Source organism: Gymnodraco acuticeps, unplaced genomic scaffold, assembly GCF_902827175.1.
Source record: "Gymnodraco acuticeps unplaced genomic scaffold, fGymAcu1.1, whole genome shotgun sequence".
In the NCBI taxonomy this organism is placed as follows: Eukaryota; Metazoa; Chordata; class Actinopteri; order Perciformes; family Bathydraconidae; genus Gymnodraco; species Gymnodraco acuticeps.
Window position 1 is genome coordinate 185,930 of NW_022989867.1, and position 19,968 is coordinate 205,897.

Consider the following 19,968-nt stretch of genomic DNA (forward strand, 5'->3'; position numbering starts at 1 on the left):
AGTCACAAAACACCCCAGCACCAAACATCATCATCGACGGCTTCCCCATACCATTCGCTGCCCAAGTGAAAAGCCTCAGTGTCATTATGGACGGCTCCCTCTCATTCGCACCACACATTAAAAACATCACCCACACTGCCTTCTTCCATCTTCGGGAACATCTCCAGACTCCGCTCATCTCTGTCCCAACCCATCACTGAAATCCTGGTCCACTCATTCGTCACATCCCGGATTGATTACTGCAATGCACTTCTGACTGGCCTTCCCATCAAACTCCTCAATAGACTGCAAATAATCCAGAACTCGGCTGCCCGGATCATCACCCGCAACAACTCATCTGACAACATCACCCCCATTCTCACTCAGCTACACTGGCTTCCTGTACGCTACCATATTGACTACAAAAATCTTCTACTCACTTATAAAGCTCTCCATAACCTTAGTTGCCACCATCTACATCACCGACCTCCTTCAGCAGTACACCCCCTCCCGCATCCTCCGCTCTTCGTCCGTAGGACTTCTCACCGTTCCAAGCTCTCGCCTCAAAACCATGGGTGCTTGAGCTTTCAGCTGCTCGGCTCCCAGACTCTGGAACTCCCTGCCACTACATATCCGACAGTCTGATTCCATAACAACATTCAAAACCCAACTCAAAACCCACCTGTTCAAACTGGCATTTTCTTTATAAACTGTACCGTGTCCTTTTGTAGTCCATTTCCTGTTGTTTGTCTTGTTTTACCCCGGCTGACATTTCACTAAATCCACTGTTTTAATTGTTCCCTATATTGCCCCTATGCCCTGTAAGGTGTCCTTGGGTGCTATGAAAGGCGCCCCCCAAATAAAATGTATATTATTATATTTGTAAAGTGTCAATGAGTTCTTAACAGGAACAGAATCACTTCAACTGAAATGATGCATCAAAAAATATACGAGACAACATTTAGATATATTTATTATATATATTACAGTCTATAACAGAGTTGACAGCTATACAATATAAAGAAATAAACATTTAATATAAGTTGTTGATAGATTTTAGGCTTTCTTCAAATAAAACAATTTCATTATCACTCTTATAACCTTTTGTCTGCAGTTTGACATCTAAAAATAAAACCTCTGAAGGGTTTTACAAAAACAGCAGGCATCTAAAGTTAAAAAATACAGTGGAACCATCGTCACCGGAGTACAGCTCTTTGGCTGAAAGGTAGAAATGATAAACATCTCCATCAAATCACGAATAGCTCCAACACTACACATATTCCATATTGTTCAACCTCAAATAATTTGTGGTAACAGGTTCTAAATGCAAACTATTTAAAGTGATGTCTCCAAGATTTTCCACTTATTGTTGACACATGCTGCCTCAAGTTTATAAACCATTACATCATTGTCAATAAAAACAATGAGCATCTTGGAGATTGTCTGTGACTGAAGAACACGTTCACATGTTACAAACCTTCATGAAACCGTCCTTAAACAAATGTATTAATAAGCCAAGCTCATGTCAAATGTTACAAATGTGCGGATGTGATTCCGCAGTGTAGAGATGTGTAATATCTGTTTTAATGCTTTAAAATCTCTTGGGTTGTTAGTGCTCCTAGCGCCCCACAAGCAGGTTGGTTTTATGAACGTAAACTAAAACCAATGACTGGGAGGAAGCAAACAAATCTACAAACTGTTGGTCCTTATTGGAAAGTGATAGCACACATTAAAAGAAGCTTCCAAATCCCATTTCTTCCTAATTACCCTCTCAATAGAATACGTAAACAGGAACAGGTTGGATCGTGTGATGTGAAAATAAAAAATAAAGAGACTGTCTTCCATGATTTTTACAGGAATTCAATCTGTGTCTACTGTATGTTTCTAAGCTTCAGGTTCACTGTCTGAATTATCCAACTGTTCTTGCTGGAACAAAGGATTGTGAGCCATTTTGTGCAGATCCTCTGGAGCAATCTCTCTCATCGTCCCGTCCATACCGAGCTGCATGGGCTGGATCAAGTTGTTCCTGCAGGAAGAAATGGTTCACATGTGATAGTGTGAGTACAGACTGCAGCATTGAGTGTTGAAAACTATGTCAGGAATAATTACTGAAGAACATTTGCAGTTAATGCCACTGTGACAATGCCACAAGTGTAAAATAATGTTTTATATTTTTTTGATGTAGTTTGTCCCTCTCTCCCCTCCTTAAAGGAACCCTATTATGCTTTTTGGGATTTCTCTTTCCTATAGTGCGATATACTTTATAGGTTTTTATGCAGCATGTAAATGGTCTGCAAAGGTTGACCAATCAAATCAGAGCAGACTGGGATCTGGTTTCAGGGTGAAAAGAGGTGCTGTAGCACAGGCAGTATGAGACAAATAAAGAGCCTTTTGAACATTAAAGCATGGAAGCATACAATTATGAACCAGAAATGAGCATAATAGGGCCCCTTTAACATGTCTCCATCAGCTGTGCTGTTCCCCACAGGTGTAATGGGAGCTCGGCCTAGGGAACTTTAAGTTTAGTTGGAAATAAAGGGGGGAGGAGGACAGGCAGCTTGCTCAAGTGAATCAGGAAGCTCTCAGCTCCTTTGTATTCTGTTATCTACTGAAGGAACACAGACACCGGTGGAGTGTGAGTTTCCTCCTCGACTGCCAGTAAATTCAGTTATTTTTGATATGTTTTACTTCTTGCAATGCATTGCTTTCCTTAGAGTTATTTTGGAGATATTAATTTATTCAGCCGCATTAGCAAGACACTTCCTGTGGTCTGTGAAGTTGACATATCTCAAGTTACGTTTGTTTGTGCTTTTGTTATTGAGCAATACATTGTTTTAACCTTGCTACAAACTTGTGTTTGTAGCACAAGTTTGTGTTTTTCTTTGGTTGGATTATTCAATATTTAGATGAGCCAAATTAATATCAGCCCTTGTCATAACCAGGTTTGAACAGAAACCTTCATACAGTAACCCATTAAATGTTCAATTATATATTTGTCATATACTGTAGCTGTTGCAATGATTTCAACCAATTTCAAATGTGTGCGTGTGTGTGTGTGTGTGTGGTGTGTGTGTGTGTGTGTGTGTGTGTGTGTGTGTGTATGTGTGTGTGTGTGTGGGTGTGTGTGGATGTGTGTGTGTATGTGTGTGTGTGTGTGTGGTGTGTGTGTGTGTGTGTGTGTGTGTGTGTGTGTGTGTGTGTGGTGTGTGTGTGTGTGTGTGTGTGTGTGTGTGTGTGTGTGTGTGTGTGTGTGTGTGTGTGTGTGTGTGTGTGTGTGTGTGTGTGTGTGTGTGTGTGTCATGCTGTTATTGACCTGGACAGTCTGTCAAACATGCTGACCAGCTTCATGGCTTCGATTTCTTTCTGCTCCTCTGTCATTCCCTCCATGGGATCGGGCTGATTCTCCTCCACCACTCCCGTCACCGGGTTAATACTGGAAAAGAAAGGCATAGATAAATATCAAAGGAACAGAAAACCACTTCTTTTTTTTAAAGTTAAGCAGCAGTGCATAATTATTTAAACTTTAGTTTACATTGATTGACTGCTCGTGAATAAAACACCTCAAGGTATATTAAGTAGCTGTTTCAATCACATCACATGATCTTCATCAGGTCATGATTGAATTTTGAAACTCAACTTTTAGGTATTTTTATAAAGTAAAACCAGGACATTTAGACATAAGACAATTGGCCAGACTCCATTTTCTGATGAACATTGTATGATATGAGCATATACTAACTATACATTTTTGTGTTTCGTGTTTTATTTGAAATGTAGTTTCTCCTTGTGTCTTGTCTTGTTTTACTTCCTGTCTTTGTGTTTTCCCACCTTTGTAATTTTAAGCCCTGCCCTGATTCCTTCCAGCTGTGCGATCTCCTTGCTGCCTGTATGTCTTTACCTGTCCTCCCCAGCTGTGTCTTATCAATGTAATAAGTCCTGTGTGTATATCTGTCCTAGTGTTCTCTGTTGGTTTGTCGGTTCTCCGGTCTGGTTCGGTTTGTCATGTGTCCTTGTGTGCCCTCCTTGTTTTGCCGCCCTTGTTCCCCAAATCATCCCAGTTTGTTCCTCGTTTTGTTTTCCTGTTTCATTACCGTTGGTTTTTATTATTTTTGCCTGATACCTCTGTGTGTTTGTGTTTTTTTTTCGTTTTTGCGAACAGCTTTAGTCTGTTTTGCTTTTGGTTTTGTTTACCTGACTCCATTATGTGTTCTGCATTTAGTTCATCCCTGCTCTACTCTGCATTGTGACACGTTCTGGAGAGCTGCTTTTGCCAATAATCCTAATATCACATTTTCATTTTGTTTCTTTACATTTAGTGTTCACTATTCTATTGTCCCTGGTGTCAGCTCAGCTGGGTCATCAGTGTAAAATCACTGTGAATTGATTGACTGGAGATGAGAGAGAACTTTTTTTTACCCCTTTGTACTTTTAGCATGCCACACAGTGTCGGACTGCTAATTAGCTGACCGGTAGAGATGCGCATTGCATTCTGACTCTAGGCTGAGAAAAACTGGTTCCAGGGACACAGATATCAGCTCCCTGGTGTATACAACCCCAGAGCTAATGCAGACGACTGAAGCGTACAAAATATAGTCGTGCATGAATGGCTCCAGAACTAAGATCCTGGATAGGGATCAGACTCCTGGCTACAATGAGAGGTTCACCTGACTGGATACACCTGTCAGAACAAGAGGATCTTCTTTTAGTGCCATACAACATGAGAGGGAGGCGATGACAGCTGATAGTGCCTATTCACAGAAACCACAGTTCTGAGTCTCTCATATGGGACCTAGAGAGGATGCCGTGTGTGGGGGACTTTAACATTCTTGTAGGCAATATAAGGAGAGGACGGAGCAGCAAAAACCCAGCTTAAGTATATATGTTTTCCCTTTTCTGCAGCCGGTGAGTCATTTCCTTTTTGGATATTTTTTCTTCTTTGGGCAAGGTTTTGTTTCACTTGGATAATATTTTTGCGACATAACATTTGAGTTCATTTTAGTTTTCAATTGGAATTTATTCAGCTGTTTTAAGAAAACTGCAGTTTGACTTGGACATTTACTGGCAATTAGGATAAAGAAATAGATTGATTATTACAGCGTTTGTGGTTAGAATCCTGAAATAAGGTCTGTGGTCAACACTTGTTCAATATATTTTCATGTTTTGTTCTTCTAAGACATCAAATGTGACAGTAAATAACCGACGGGTGAATGTCTGAAGCTTTTCTTATGTCCTAAAAACTGTGTTAACTAGTAGCTAAATGAGACTATTAAATGTTAGCATGCTCAAAATTAGCCACCTTTAGCTTAGCGTTGGTGTTTTCGGTAATAAATACCTGGTACACCTTAATGTGAGGTGGGGTCTGCTACGTTTTCAGGGAACTCTTTCCTGCATTGTGAGGGAGATTGAGTACAGTGTGATGGTGGTTCTTACTGAGCCTTGGCCTCTTTATACTCCTCTGTCTCAGACTCTTCATCCTCAGAGTAGATCCCAGAGTCTCTGGCCCCCCTCAGCAGTCCTCTGGCAGCCAGCAGACCGGCAGCATTCCCGTATCCTGTGTACTTAATGAACCTTGAAACTGGATAGAGCAAAGAACACAGGTAAAACAGTAGTATACAGATATTACTGTTTTAACTGTACTTAAGTACAATTTTGGGGTAATTGTACTTTACTTAAAGGGGACCTATCGTGCAAAATGCACTTTTGTACGTCTTTTATACATGAATATGTGTCCCCGGTGTTCCAGGGAACTCACCAAGTGTCAGAAAACACAACCCTCTCTATTTTCCTCCATACCCAAAACGGATCTGATACAGACTGATCCAGATTTGAACACTGTCCTGACGTCAGGACAGTGGTGCTACGGCTATTGGTCAATTCTCCACCTATCAGGGGAATGAGAGGTTGGGCCACGGCCGGCCATTGCTGCTCGAAAGCGCTGGAGACGCTGTAGTACATATGCCAGGCCTGTAAGTGGCGCTGTAGTCTGCCACAAAAGCAGTGAAGAAGACTTTCCTTGCATGGTTGCCTTCCGTTTATGCTCTGCTGTGGCTCTTTTTCTCCCTCCCCGAGGCAAGCTTTTGCGCCTCCTGCTTTAAACCAAATGAATAATGACTCTAAATAATCATATGTAAGGGATAATGTGCAGCGACGCGGTCATTATGGGGAAAAGAACACCGACAGGCTGAAATGACTGAGGGGGCTGTTAAAAAAATCAGAGGGGGCGAACATTTTTTCACAACAACGAAAAATACTGGCAATGTAATTATTTGACACACAAAGCTTTTTTCCTTCTCACTGCTCTACAATCTCTTTGCTTCTTTATTTGTATTCCGGATTCACCCCTCTCATTCTGTTCTGTTCCTCTGATCTTTAATAATATATAGTACATTATCAGATGGCTGCACTTTGGTTAACAGACTAACATTGATTTCCTCAATGTATAAATGGACAGGCTCTGTAATTATACCATAACCTTTTCTCCTCTATCCCTTAACTCGTCTTCCTATCAGATTTAATTACTTACTATCAGAGGTCGCGTTAACCGAATATTTTCCGTCTATGACGGATTTTTTTTAACAATGACGGAAACATCTGAAAGCCGTCCGTCATTTTGATGGATTAGAACAAACTCAGAACAGCGCCACAGTTTCCTTGCAGCGAGGCTCCGGTGTTATGCCGTGTTATGCATTAACAAATTATACAGTTTCCAAACCTAACTTTGCCGAACAGAACTGTGAGTATTTGCTTTACGCTGTGCGCGATCCCGCGAGGTGCAATGGGCATGCATAACACGGCGCTAACAGTCCCCCGTTGACAGTTCACGAGCGTGCTCTCCCCCCCGGGAGAGTTGTGTACAGGCCGACGGGTAATAATGGATTTTGACGGAAATGTTACGATCCTGCCCGTCAAAATGACGGCCAGCGAAAAAGTCTAGCGCAACCTCTGCTTACTATCTACTCTATATCAGGATTAAAGAACAATTAATCTGGTTGATTTTTTATTAGGATTGAATGTTCAAACCAAGGCCTAAAACCTGGCATTTCACAAGAAAGTGAATAATATATAGACAAACTGTAATATAAGATAAACTACTACACCAAATGGACGGACACAGATCAAAAATAAAGTCCCCTGGTTTGTCTCTATTTGGCCGTGTAGTGGAAATGCACCATAACTGCCATGAGAAAAATCAGATCAATGTTCCACAATCCGCAACTAGATGTCGCTCATTGTACCAATACGGTTTATATAATACATACTTATTATTATTATAGTAAAAGGGCTCGCTTTGGCAAAAGCCTGAAAAGCCCATACAGGCAGCCCTAAATAATAACAGGTAACCATCATGTGTGGTGCTATCTGTAGTTGTCTGTCTTATTTGTTGTTGATTTCATATTGTTTTCACAGTGCTGTAAAATGAATTCCCCCCGGGGACAATACATCAAATCTAAACTAATTTAATATTCAATCCCACACTTGGCCATTGAGAACATCAATGTGTAACTTACCTCGTTTAAAGCACTTTTGTTGTAATACTATGGATTTAGTTGACAATACTAGCCGAGTTTCTTTTGTCCAATATTTCGCGGGCAGGTACATTGAATTAGAAGTAGAAGAAGAAGAAGTAGGTAGAACAAGAAGTAGTAGAAGAAGAAATACGCTAACGCCACAAAAAGGCACAACACTGTTACTCTGTTTTTACTGACATGTACCATTTTATATCACCTTGCTCTATGTTTTTTAACCCACATTAAAAAACGGGAGCATTTTCGGGAGTTACAACCGGGTACCGGCCACCATAAACGGGGATTTTGCCTGGAAAACGGGGACGTTTTGGTCACCCATCCGACTGTGTTTACAGCTAAGCACACATGCTAACATTAAGACTACAAGCTCACTTGGGGTTGAGGCTTTTTTACACGTTGCTTGACTGCCTGCCCACATATCTGATCTAAACATAGTAACGTGTATTGGGGAAAATAATTATTTAAAGTTATTTTATATAATTGTGACATTTATTGTACTTTTTGATGGATGAATGATGCTCAAAGTGAGGGGGCAAAGAATACAACTGAGTGGGCAATGCCCCCTTTTGCCCCCTCGTGGTGCCGGGCCCGCATGAAGGCACATTATGCAATGTGCACATTATCCCGCTTATTACATGGCCACATTCTCAACAAAGTAACGACATGACCGCTTTAATTTGACCGCGGTTTAAATCCGCTAAGAAAAATAGTCCGTTGTTACTGTTTGAACTAACGTAGCAACGGCAGGAACTGCTTCGATAGTGTTTTTGAGGAGCTTTTTTTTATTACAGATTTGAAAACATCGTTGCTTGCTTTAAAAGTAGCACAATTCATTATGTCAAACCTTGGAAAGTATCTAGATATCCCTGCCCTAATGCCAAAGTAACTGCCAACTCCCCTCTCCTGCAGGGGGGCGTGGTCAGTTGCAGCTCACAGAATCAGCCCCCTGCAAAAACAGCGCTGGAAAGAGCAAATAGAGCGAAATGAGGCATGGCTAAAATGCAGGATCTGTTTGGTATTTTGAAGGAAAAAAAAATATTTATATACTTTATATAGGTATGGCCCTACAATATATGTTTCAAATATAGCATGATAGGTCCACTTTAAGTATATCCATTTAATGCTACTTTATAATTCTACTCCACCACAGTTAAGGAGCCAATATTGTACTTTTTACCCTTCAACAATTATTAAACAAGATTAGTTACTTAGTTACATATTCATATTATACGTTAATACAAAATAAACATAAACTAATACATAAACTTGTGATAGAATGATAGGTTATGATATTGAGCAGCAGTATACAAAGTGAATCAATTAGCTCTAACTTTAGCAACTGTGATCAACACATTAATGCATGCAGCCCGGATCATCACCGGCACCAAGGCCTCAGAACACATCACCCCCATCCTCATCCAACTCCACTGGCTCCCTGTTCAATCCCGTATCAACTTCAAAAACCTACTGCTCACTGTCAAAGCCCTACATAACATGCCCCCCCCCCCCTATCTGGCTGACCTTCTTCAGGACTACACCCCCCTCTCGCTCCCTCCGCTCCTCCTCTGCTGGTCTGCTGACCGTCCCCATCCCACGCCTCGTCACCATGGGTGCTCGGGCTTTTAGCTGCACTGCTCCCAGACTCTGGAACTCCCTCCCCCCGCACATCCGACAGTCAGACACAATCACCATATTCAAATCCCAATTAAAAACCCATCTGTTCAAATCTGCCTACTCACTGTAGTGCTCCCTATTATATGTTTCATTTGTGTCCACTTGATTGTCTCCTCTGTTTGTGTTTTTATCATGTTCTGTTACCTATCAGCGTTTTCTTTTTTTTTTAGCAAATTGTACGGTGTCCTTGGGTGTCATGAAAGGCGCCTAAAATCAAATGTATTATTATTAATAGTAATCAGTTATCCAATATAAATATAATGGGACATTACATACAATAACTACTTTTAATGTTAGTACCTAAAGTACATTTTGGTGCCAATACTTTTGTACTTTTACTCAAGTAAGATTTTGTATGCAGCACTTACTTGTAATAGAGTATTTTTTACACTGTAGTATTTCTACTTTTAAGTTCTTCCACCTCTGCCAATACATTACTGCAATGTCAACGAAACCAATACAACGAGCATTTGATTGTAGCCGTAACCTTTTAAATTCTTTAGAACCTTTACAAGTGATGAATCAAGATGTTTGATGACACATTGAGCCAACGTCATAAAATAAAATGTGTATGAATTATTAGCAAAACAGATATTTGACTCACCATTTTCTTTGCAGAGAACAAAGAGGAATTCAGCTCCACAGTCCTTGACGTCGGTGTCAATGTGCGTCATAATGCGCACCAGTTTGTTCCTCAGAGCATTGCCCACCTCGGGCTTGGTCTTCACGTCACGCAGTGGGGGCAACACCTAAACACACACACACACACACACACACACACACACACACACACACACACACACACACACACACACACACACACACACACACACACACACACACATACCTGAGCCACCTGAACACAAACAAAACTCATCATTAATCGTTTCAATGTTCATTCTGTCTTCCTCACTGACCTTTGACCTGAGGAACTTCCTGGTCTCTCGGTGGATTCGGGCACTCTCAGTCAGCAGGTTCAGGGATGGGAGGAGGGTCTCCTTCAGCTTAAGCCCCTGGGAGTCAATGTTACTGCATTATACATGAAAAAACTCAGCTATACTGTAACAGCAAGTACGTTTCATCAACACTGTTTCATGTAAAACAGAGATTAAATCAATTCTAGAATGAAAATACACACCATGTGAGTACAATATTAATACAATGTCACAGCACAGGGGACAGTGTAAATCAAATGCAAAAATCAAATGAGGAGGTTAATGGAACATTTAGAGACTTCTGGATGTGTGAGGCTGTGCTTAATGGACATGAGAAGTATCTGCTCACAACTAAAGATAAGCTCAGGAGGGAGATGGTCTTCCTCAAATCAAAAAGTCGATGTGGCAAGATACTTAACCCCAAATTTCTCCAGATGGCCACGGTGTGTGAGTGTGTGTGAATGTTAGTCTTCTTAAGCAGATGGCACCTGGCATTCACCTTTGAATCTCCACATTGCCTTATTTTGTGTAGGTACTTACCGTGAGAGTGGATGTGCTATTACTTTGCATTTGTGTTCAAACTGGAAGTGGGAAAAGGGGTGGGGCTACTAGAGGTAAATGGTGTACTTTTACTCCACTACAATTATTTAATATCTTTAGTTACTTTACAGATGTGGATGAATGATGTGAAATATAATCAAGTGTTAAATCAGACTTTAGTTCCACCTGGAGTAAATCCACAAGCTACCCTGCAGTATACAAAGTCATTCAAACTAGCTGCACCTTTACCAGCTTTGAGAACACTTTAATGATCAATCATTATAAAACATATCATATATATTATTCTGACATGGACCAATCTGCACAATGACTACTTTTACTGTCGCTACTTTCACTATATTTTTATGCTGATACCCAGGGCCGCCCCTGGCCAACTTGGGGCCCCAAGCGACATTGTGAGATGAGGCCCCCCCCCCCCCCAACCGACAGGAGTGAAACAATTTTTTTTAAAACAAAGTAGGCTACTTTACAAATATAATTCCTGTTTATTATTATTATTATCAACACAGTTACTTTTTTATACAGTGAGGTAAATGTATGTCGTTCAGTATGTGTTTACAGGTGAATACGTCTGCATTTCCTGCCAAATACTAGCCTCAAAAAGATTAAAATATAATTAATGCAAATAAACTAATTCTACTAATAATAATAATCATAATCAATTCAATAATATAAATACTATATTATTTTATTATAATATAGTTGTAATATAGTCAAGACAAAACATGCTTATGACATGCTCAAAAACTGACATTTCTTAAATCTGTATTCAAATGTAGTTCCCTCTGTCAGCAATGTATCAACAACTACACACACATTTCTATCAGTATTTCTCTGTGTTGTGGTTGATATGATGATGACTGTTAGGAGTTAAGGGGAGAGGCTGAGCATCACCATGAAATGTGCAAATTGACATCAAAATGAATAAAAGGGGAAACAATGCTCAATATTTTTTAGGCTGTAAACTTTAACTGTTATGTAAGCCAACTAGACAGAGTGTATCACTCTTCCTCCTGTACACAGATAAAAGTCATAACATACTTGAATGAATGGTAAATAAAGAATGCTGGAAATAACTGCATCTCCATTAGCCTATATGCTATGCAGGGACTGCCTTCTTCATCTCGTGAATTGCAGCTGATGTTTTAATATGGCAATTGGCAATTTGACTAATAAAACATTCGCAAGTTGTACATTTGACTCATACAATAACCCACCTTCGAGTGACGCTCTAGTTTCTTCATGTTTTTTTTTTTTTCCCCTCTTGCTTGCGCCGGACTGAAACTGTCTTTTCACCGACATCTCTTCACCTGCACAAGTGGCCGTATCAAAGCCGTGATTGGTCAGATGTCGATTCATTGCAACGGTGTCGGGTTACAGACATGCTCCCCTTGTCACCTCTCACTCTCGCGGGGGGTGCACGGACAACTGCGCGGAGAACTGCGCACAGCAGCTGAGGCCCTCTGGGCGGGGCCCCCTGCGCAAGGCGGGGCCCCATGCAGCCTGCGTGATTGGCCTGTAGGGAGGGGCCTGCTGATACCTTTTTACTTCTTTTTGAGTAACATGTTGAATTGCAGGACGTGTACTTGTAACAGAGTATTCCTACACTCTGGTACTTCTACTTTTACGCAGTACCAGTTCTGAGTACTTCTCCCACCTCTGTTTGCCTCTGTATGGCAGACAGGTGTGGGTGAATGGGTAATTGTGAGATTGAGAGATTGCAAAACTGGAAAAAAAACGATACAAATGAAGTCAATATACCATACAGTATACCATTATATTAATATTTTCACAGAGTTATAGATACTCCTCATGATAAGTAACTGACCTTTATTTGTAAGATTGGTGGAGTGCTACTTTAAGCCAAAACACAACTGGCTTTTCAACTTTCCGAACAATCAGCCAATCAGCAGCTTTGTCATCAACTTCTGAGACCTACATCGTAGCTAACCAGAATGATTTTTGAAGTACAATGTAAATGCAACTAGTTCTTCTCCACTGCTTTCTGTCAGGAACATGATCCATTAGGTAATTTAATTGTTTACCAACAGTGTGTGAGCATGTGTGAATGTTGTCTCCCTGAGCAGGTGGCACCTTGTATGAATGTGTGTGAATGGATGAATGCTGACTTGGAAATGTAAAGCGCTTTGAGGTATTTTAAAGACTGGAAAAGCGCTATATTAATGCAGTCCACTAGAAATGTGTAGCAACCAGATGCCATTGCCACCCTATTATTTTGCTACTTGATCACATAGACACCGTTCATCCAACCCAGTCTCACATCTAAATGTGTAATAACTACATTGGTCCACAACTTGGGATAGTATACATACAACGTTTTCATTGTTACCAAGGTGGTTGCTAGGGACGCTGCTATCGATATTATTTCTGTTATGTTGTGTAACTGTTTAATGGTGTTATCTTTATTGCTACCCCCTTCCCCGTTAATTTAGAGTGTTGGTCCACAGCGCAAACGTATTAGTTTAACAAAATCAGCATCTAAAATTGTGGCATAGATACGTTATTTTCCCCTGTGCAATTCTCCAACCTAGTCTCACATCTCACATCTCACATCTCACATCTCACATCACATCGTCATAAAGAAATACCGGAAACAGACGTAGGCAAGATCTTCAGCTCGGTGATTGGATGATTTAGCCGCAATGCACGTTGGGAAATGGTGTTTATGCGATGTGAAATCCGAAAAAATAAATAAAAATAAAATAACACTTTATTCCGAGTGTGCTTGCTTTTCTCTTTGAAAGTCATCACATAACGGCATTGTAATACACGGTTCGGCTGCATTAAATATTACATATCTGCCGTAGTTCTCTATTTATAGAGCCCTGATGAGAAGACTTCTAGACAGACAGGAATAACTGCCGCCAAAACTGAATACGTGAACTGGATCATAAATATATCATCAATTAAACAACATCTTACATTTCTTTTCACACAATACGTCTCCTTGCAGTATCAACACTAATTCGGCTGACTTTTATATTTCTCTGATCCTACAATTTCAGAGGCGTTTTTGTAGAAATACTACGTCCCAAGTTGTGGACCAACGTACTTATTACACGTTTAGATGTCAGACTGGGTTGGTTCATCAGTTAATCCTCCAGACATACTCCAGCTATAGTGACAAACATCACCCTTACAGCAGTGTGCCTGGGTGTGTTTATTTACTTCCCAATAAATAAGAATGATTACCAATCAGGCAACATCAATGTGATTTAGAGGTATTAAACCTATATACCCATAGAGTGCAGTCTCACCTGGTCAAGTTTACTCTCCATGAACTCTAGCAGCATGTTGACAGCATCCATGTTGACCCCCATGTACTCAATAGAGCCCTGCTGCACTTTGGGCACCAGCAGAACATCCAGACAGGGCAGAGGGAGGTTTCCTAGCAGGTTAACAGTATGGCTGAGAGAACAGGGAGAGAGATAAATTGCTTTATGAATGAATGAACAGAGAATCAGCTGTGCAAGTGAAGCGTGTGTTTTCGTACCTGTGGAACTCCTCATTGCGCTCCTCTCCCTCGGCCTGGCTCAGCAGACAGTGTCTCAGGATGGCCCCCACATGTCTGTACTCTGCTGCGTCCCCCTTCACACACAGGCAAGGTAAGGCAAGGCAAGGCAAATTTATTTATATAGCACCTTTCAACACAAGGCAATTCAAAGTGCTTTACAAAAAATGAAAGACATTAAGAAAATGGCATTTAAAAACAGTCATTAAAAAGAAAAGATAATAAAAGACACATTAAAAGAAAAAATATATGGATAAAAGTTACAGTGCAGTCTAAGATGTGAATAGTTCAATTAAAAGCAGCGGCAAAAAGAAAAGTCTTGAGCCTGGATTTAAAAGTAGTCAGAGTTGCAGCGGACCTGCAGGTTTCTGGGAGTTTGTTCCAGATATTTGGAGCATAATAACTGAACGCTGCTTTACCATGTTTAGTTCTGACTCTGGGGACAGAAAGCTGACCAGTCCCTGAAGACCTGAGAGATCTGGATGGTTCATAATTTAGCAGGAGGTCAGAAATGTATTTTGGGCCTAAACCATTCAGTGCTTTATAAACCAGCAGCAGTATTTTGAAATCTATTCTTTGACACACAGGAAGCCAGTGTAAAGACTTCAGAACTGGAGTGATGTGATCCACTTTCTTAGTGTTAGTGAGGACTCGAGCAGTGGCGTTCTGAATCAGCTGCAGCTTCCTAATAGATTTTTTAGTGAGACCTGTGAAGACACCATTGCAGTAGTCGAGTCTACTGAAGATAAAAGCATGGACAAGTTTTTCCAAATCCTGCTGTGACACATTGCAGACTGAAGCTCAGCGCTAACTTTTATACGTTCTGACTTGGCTCCAAAAACCATTACCTCAGTTTTATCTTTGTTTAATTGGAGAAAGTTCTGACACATCCAGTCATTGATTTGTTCAATGCACTTACTCAGTGTTTGAATTGGAGCATAGTCTCCTGGTGAAATTGTTACGTAAATGTGTGTGTCATCCGCATAGCTATGGTAACTTATTTTGTTGTTTTTCATTATCTGAGCCAGTGGTAGCATGTAGATGTTAAAGAGAAGAGGCCCCAACATCCCACACGGAAAGAAAGTATACGAACATATATGCCAATATATGGCAAATATATGCAGAATATATGCTGCATATATGCCATATTCAGGTTCATATATGTGCATATGTGGATTAATAGGAGATATATGTGTCATATATAGCTCATATATTTCCACATATATGCCAAAGTCAGGTTCATATATTTGTATATCTCCTACATAATGCCTCATATATAGCTCATATATCTGTCTTTTTGCATATATGTCATACAGAATCCCACACGGAAAGAAAGTATACAAACATATATGCCAATATATGGCAAATATATGCAGAATATATGCTGCATATATGCCATATTCAGGTTCATATATGTGCATATGTGAAACCTATATGTGCATATATGTGCATATACACTGCACCCATATATGTACATATATGTGTGTCCATATATGGATATATATGTACATATCAGGCAACATCAACAACATTTGTTTTAGCTGTTTTAACTTTTAAATGCACTGTAAGGCGACCATGGATGTCCTGAAAGGCGCCTCGAAATAAAACGTATTATTATTATATGTTCAGAGACATATATGTAGGGGTCCAATTTCAGATATGTCACTTATATGTTAAACATATATGTGACATATATTAAATATATATAGGTTCATATATATTCCTTCCATGTGGGATGGAGCCTTGAGGTACCCCACACTAACACTGAAGTTCTGCCACTGTCTGTGTTTACACTGTAAGTGGATGTCATTGAAGACCTTTACAAGAGCAGTCTCAGTGCTGTGGTTTGGACGAAAGCCTGACTGGAACACATCCAAACAGTTATTTAAATGCAAGAAGTTACTCAACTGTTGAAAAACAATTTTTTCAATGATTTTACCTAGAAATGGCAGGTTTGATATAGGCCTGTAATTGTTCATTACTGAAGCGTCTAGATTATTCTTTTTTAAGAGCGGTTTAATGACTGCAGTTTTCAGGGCCTGTGGAAAAATACCTGAGTGAAGAGATTTGTTTACTATATGAAGTAGATCTGAGGCCATGCAAGGCAAAACATCTTTGAAAAATCCTGTTGGAATAATATCAAGGCAGCAGGAGGAGGATTTCAGAAGTTGAATAATGTCCTCTAGGTTGTTATCATTAATCTGATGGAATTGTGTCATGATGTCTGAATTGATGTTAAGTGGACACAGAGACAACACATTTGCTGTTCCTGATGCAGAGGCACTGACTGCTTGTCTGATTTTCTGAATGTTGTCAGTGAAGAAGGCAAAATCATTGCACGCCCTGGTGGATAGAAATTCAGAGGCTACTGACACTGGGGGGTTAGTTAGTCTGTCGACGGTAGCAAACAAGGCACGTGCGTTGTTTTTGTTTTTTCAGTTAAATATCGCTTTGTGGTTACCTCTTTTTGAACATTTTTGTGAACAGAAATAGAGCTCTCAAAGAAAACACAGGAATGGTCAGAGAGTGCAACATCAGTCACCACAACCTTAGAGATATTCAGACCCTTTGAGATAATTAAGTCCAGAGTGTGCCCCTTATTGTGCGTGGGCTCCGTCACATGCTGAGTCAGTCCATAGCTATCAAGAACACAAAACAGTTCTTTAGCCCCTCTGTCCTGGGGGTTGTCAACATGGATGTTAAAATCACCAACAATGACTAGACGGTCAAAGTCAATACACACTATAGACAGCAGTTCAGTAAAGTCATCAAAAAAGCTCGCACAGTATTTGGGTGGTCTATAGATATTTAGGAACAGAGCTCGAGAGGAGCATTTCAGCTGAAGGGCCACATATTCAAAAGAAGCAAAGTTCCCATAAGATGTCTTCCTGCATTGAAGGGAATCATTGTACAAAATAGCAACTCCACCACCTTTCTCTTGCATTCTTTCCTGACTCATAAAACTAAAGTTGGGAGGGGTTGACAGGCAACACACACACACATTGGTCACGTGTTCCTAAAACAACCTCCATCACTGTAAACGTGTCTTCATTGTATATTTGCATTTGCTTGTGTGTAAAAAGCTAAGAAATCTGACTGACAAATGTTCTGTTGTTTTCTGAAATTGACATTTTTGTATTACCCTGACTTTTTGTTTAGTCAGTGGCAGGGGTATAATGTAACTAAGTACATTTACTGCCACTTTATACTTCAAATCAACTATGACGAAAATAGGGAAAAATTGTACTTCACTATATTTATTTGACATTTTTTTGGTACTAGTTACTTTACAAAGTAAGATTTTTGCATAAAAACACATCATTTAATTTAATATGACATTATGTTATAAATTAAACTAATGGTCAATGGATTTCAGGTGTTTTCATCTCCAGAGGATGAATTCTAATGTATTTGGGCATCCCATTATATTCCAAGGTCTCTACTTATTCAGTTCTATCAGTTCTTATTCTATATCTAAAAATCTAAATTGTGCCATGATTCATTGGCAAAACCTTGTCAACCCTTAGATGCACGAGTGACTGGACCCTACACTCTTCCATAAGTGGGTAAAAAAGGACCCGTATTAGAATAATATGTGTTTTATGCCATTTCTGTCATTTTGGTTAAGAAAAAAATGACTTGTATAATATTTAGTATTATATTTTGGTTCACACTAGAAGTATTTTATATTTAATTTTTCACTATTTATCATTTTAGACATTTTTTTGACATTTTGAAAAAAAAATCTTTTTGAACATACAGTATTGATGCAAAGATCTCCGCTATTCTGAGACCCTCACAGTATTCCAGTCCCTTTTCAAAACTCATCTCTTCTCCTCTTGTCTACTCATAGCCCACCCCCCATCAATCCATGCCGGTTGATCAAGTTTGATAGTCCTATACCCCCCACCCTAACCTTCCCTTTTATTGTAAAGTGATTTTGAGTCCTTGAAAAGCCCTATCAAAATATAATGTATTATTATTATTATACTGACAGGTATCAGATCTTGCTGTGTAAAATAATCTTCCTGAGAGGTGTCACTTGTGATGTAGTCTGTGTGGTCCACAGTGAATGTATTCCTGACAGCAACAGATGATAAGAATCAAAGGTTACCATAGGGTTCCATAGAAAATGCATGCGGGTCATTTTTGACCCACTTATGGAAGCTTGGGGGTAGTAATACAAAAACTACAATTTCTTAAAATGTAAATAAAAAATTTGAATGGCATGATATCCAAAACATGTTTTTTGAGGAATAGCTGGAATATGAAATGATACAAAAAATGTAATTACAAAGATACTTCAAGAAAACCACCTCACCGCGTCAAAAAAGACCCACTTATGGAAGCTTGGGGTAGTAATACAAAAACTACAATTTCTTAAAATGTAAATAACATTTTTGAAAGGCATGATATCCAAAACAGGTTTTTTGAGGAATAGCTGGAATATGAAATGATAAAAAAATGTAATTACAAAGATACTTCAAGAAAACCACCTCACCGAGTCAAAAAAGACCCACTAATGCATCTAAGGGTTAATACATTTAGTTCCCCTCAGGATGAATGTTATAACCCAACTACTTTTATTCAAGTGCCATCATCAGACTAGAGTTTCAATCTGTCCAATGCTCTGGTTTCAAATCAGCCTCAGCTATAGTTTTTGTTTAGTAATAAGTAGCAGGTGACAATTAAATGTTGTTATATTGGCATGCTAAACTCAGGTAGGTGGTGAACTTAAGCATTTAGCTCAAGCCCTATTAGCCCAAGTACTGTACAGCTGAGAGAAGGCTGTAGACTCTTAGGTGCAACACACACCAGCCACACCACATGTGTGATGTCATCCTGTGTTCATGCAGACAGAAGATACAGTAGCTTGGACGTACCAACAACTGGAGATCATTTGATATGATTGCTACTTCCGGGTAAGTCGGAAAATAAAAAGACATATCCTTATGAATTAATGTACAAAGTCTACCACGGAACATAGTCAATCAGTTTGAACATCCAAACACATTTGAAATACGTGTCGTTTCTTTTTAGTACCTCGTCAACCTTGCGTCTGTTGGTGTCAAATGTGATATTGAAGAGTATTTTCAGTATTTCCATGGCCCGTTCTGTCGGCTGCCGGCTCAGGGGGGGCAGCTCTTCGGGGGGGACGCCCTCAAAGCCCGCCCTGGCTGTCTCCAATGTGTCCGGCCAATACAGACCCAGCGTGGCTTCCAACTGGTTGCCTAGAACATACACAGAGGAGGAAGTTATATACTTGTGCTCTCTCACCTAGTGCATTTGTACCTTCTGTTTACACAACCATTTACCTGATTATGTTTACCTATGTTGAGTTTTTGGCACTTAGAACATCTTAGGGATAGAGTGATGCAGTTAAGACATATTTTTGTAGGCCAACTCAGAAGATAGCATTGAAAGGGCTCCTTGACAAAAAGCAATGAGAATTGGATTTTGTAAAACACCAGAAAGAAATATCTTTGGCAAACACACAATTAATATACTTACAGGTTTTGTTGAGCAAGATCTCCACATACTAACACCACTATGATTTTTAACAGCTAACGTTAGCTTTTAACAAACATCCCAGTCACATGACTTCATGTCACCGCTAAGCTAAAGCGGCTAATGTTTGGCGTAATCAAGGTTCAAGGCTCAAGGCTTTTATTGGTCATACGTACATAGCTACAATGTAGTTATGACGATTACAATCTTAGGTCACAGGCTCCTCCAACAGTGCAACACAATAAAACAGAAA

At 39.8% G+C, this 19,968-nt stretch overlaps 1 protein-coding gene across 1 annotated transcript in view; it reads right to left on the reverse strand.

Annotated features, from left to right (window-relative positions):
- Positions 1-935: 935 nt before the first annotated feature.
- ric8a (RIC8 guanine nucleotide exchange factor A) overlaps positions 936-19,968 on the reverse strand; it is a 28,318-nt gene continuing 9,285 nt past the window's right edge. The window contains exons 7-14 of the mRNA XM_034196069.1: positions 19,251-19,438; positions 14,190-14,284; positions 13,954-14,104; positions 10,097-10,192; positions 9,784-9,928; positions 5,410-5,554; positions 3,293-3,412; positions 936-2,005 (exon numbers count right to left, since the gene is read on the reverse strand). Coding sequence (XP_034051960.1) covers positions 1,864-2,005; positions 3,293-3,412; positions 5,410-5,554; positions 9,784-9,928; positions 10,097-10,192; positions 13,954-14,104; positions 14,190-14,284; positions 19,251-19,438 — 1,082 coding nt within the window. The 3' untranslated portion in view covers positions 936-1,863. The remainder of the gene's footprint in view (positions 2,006-3,292; positions 3,413-5,409; positions 5,555-9,783; positions 9,929-10,096; positions 10,193-13,953; positions 14,105-14,189; positions 14,285-19,250; positions 19,439-19,968) is intronic.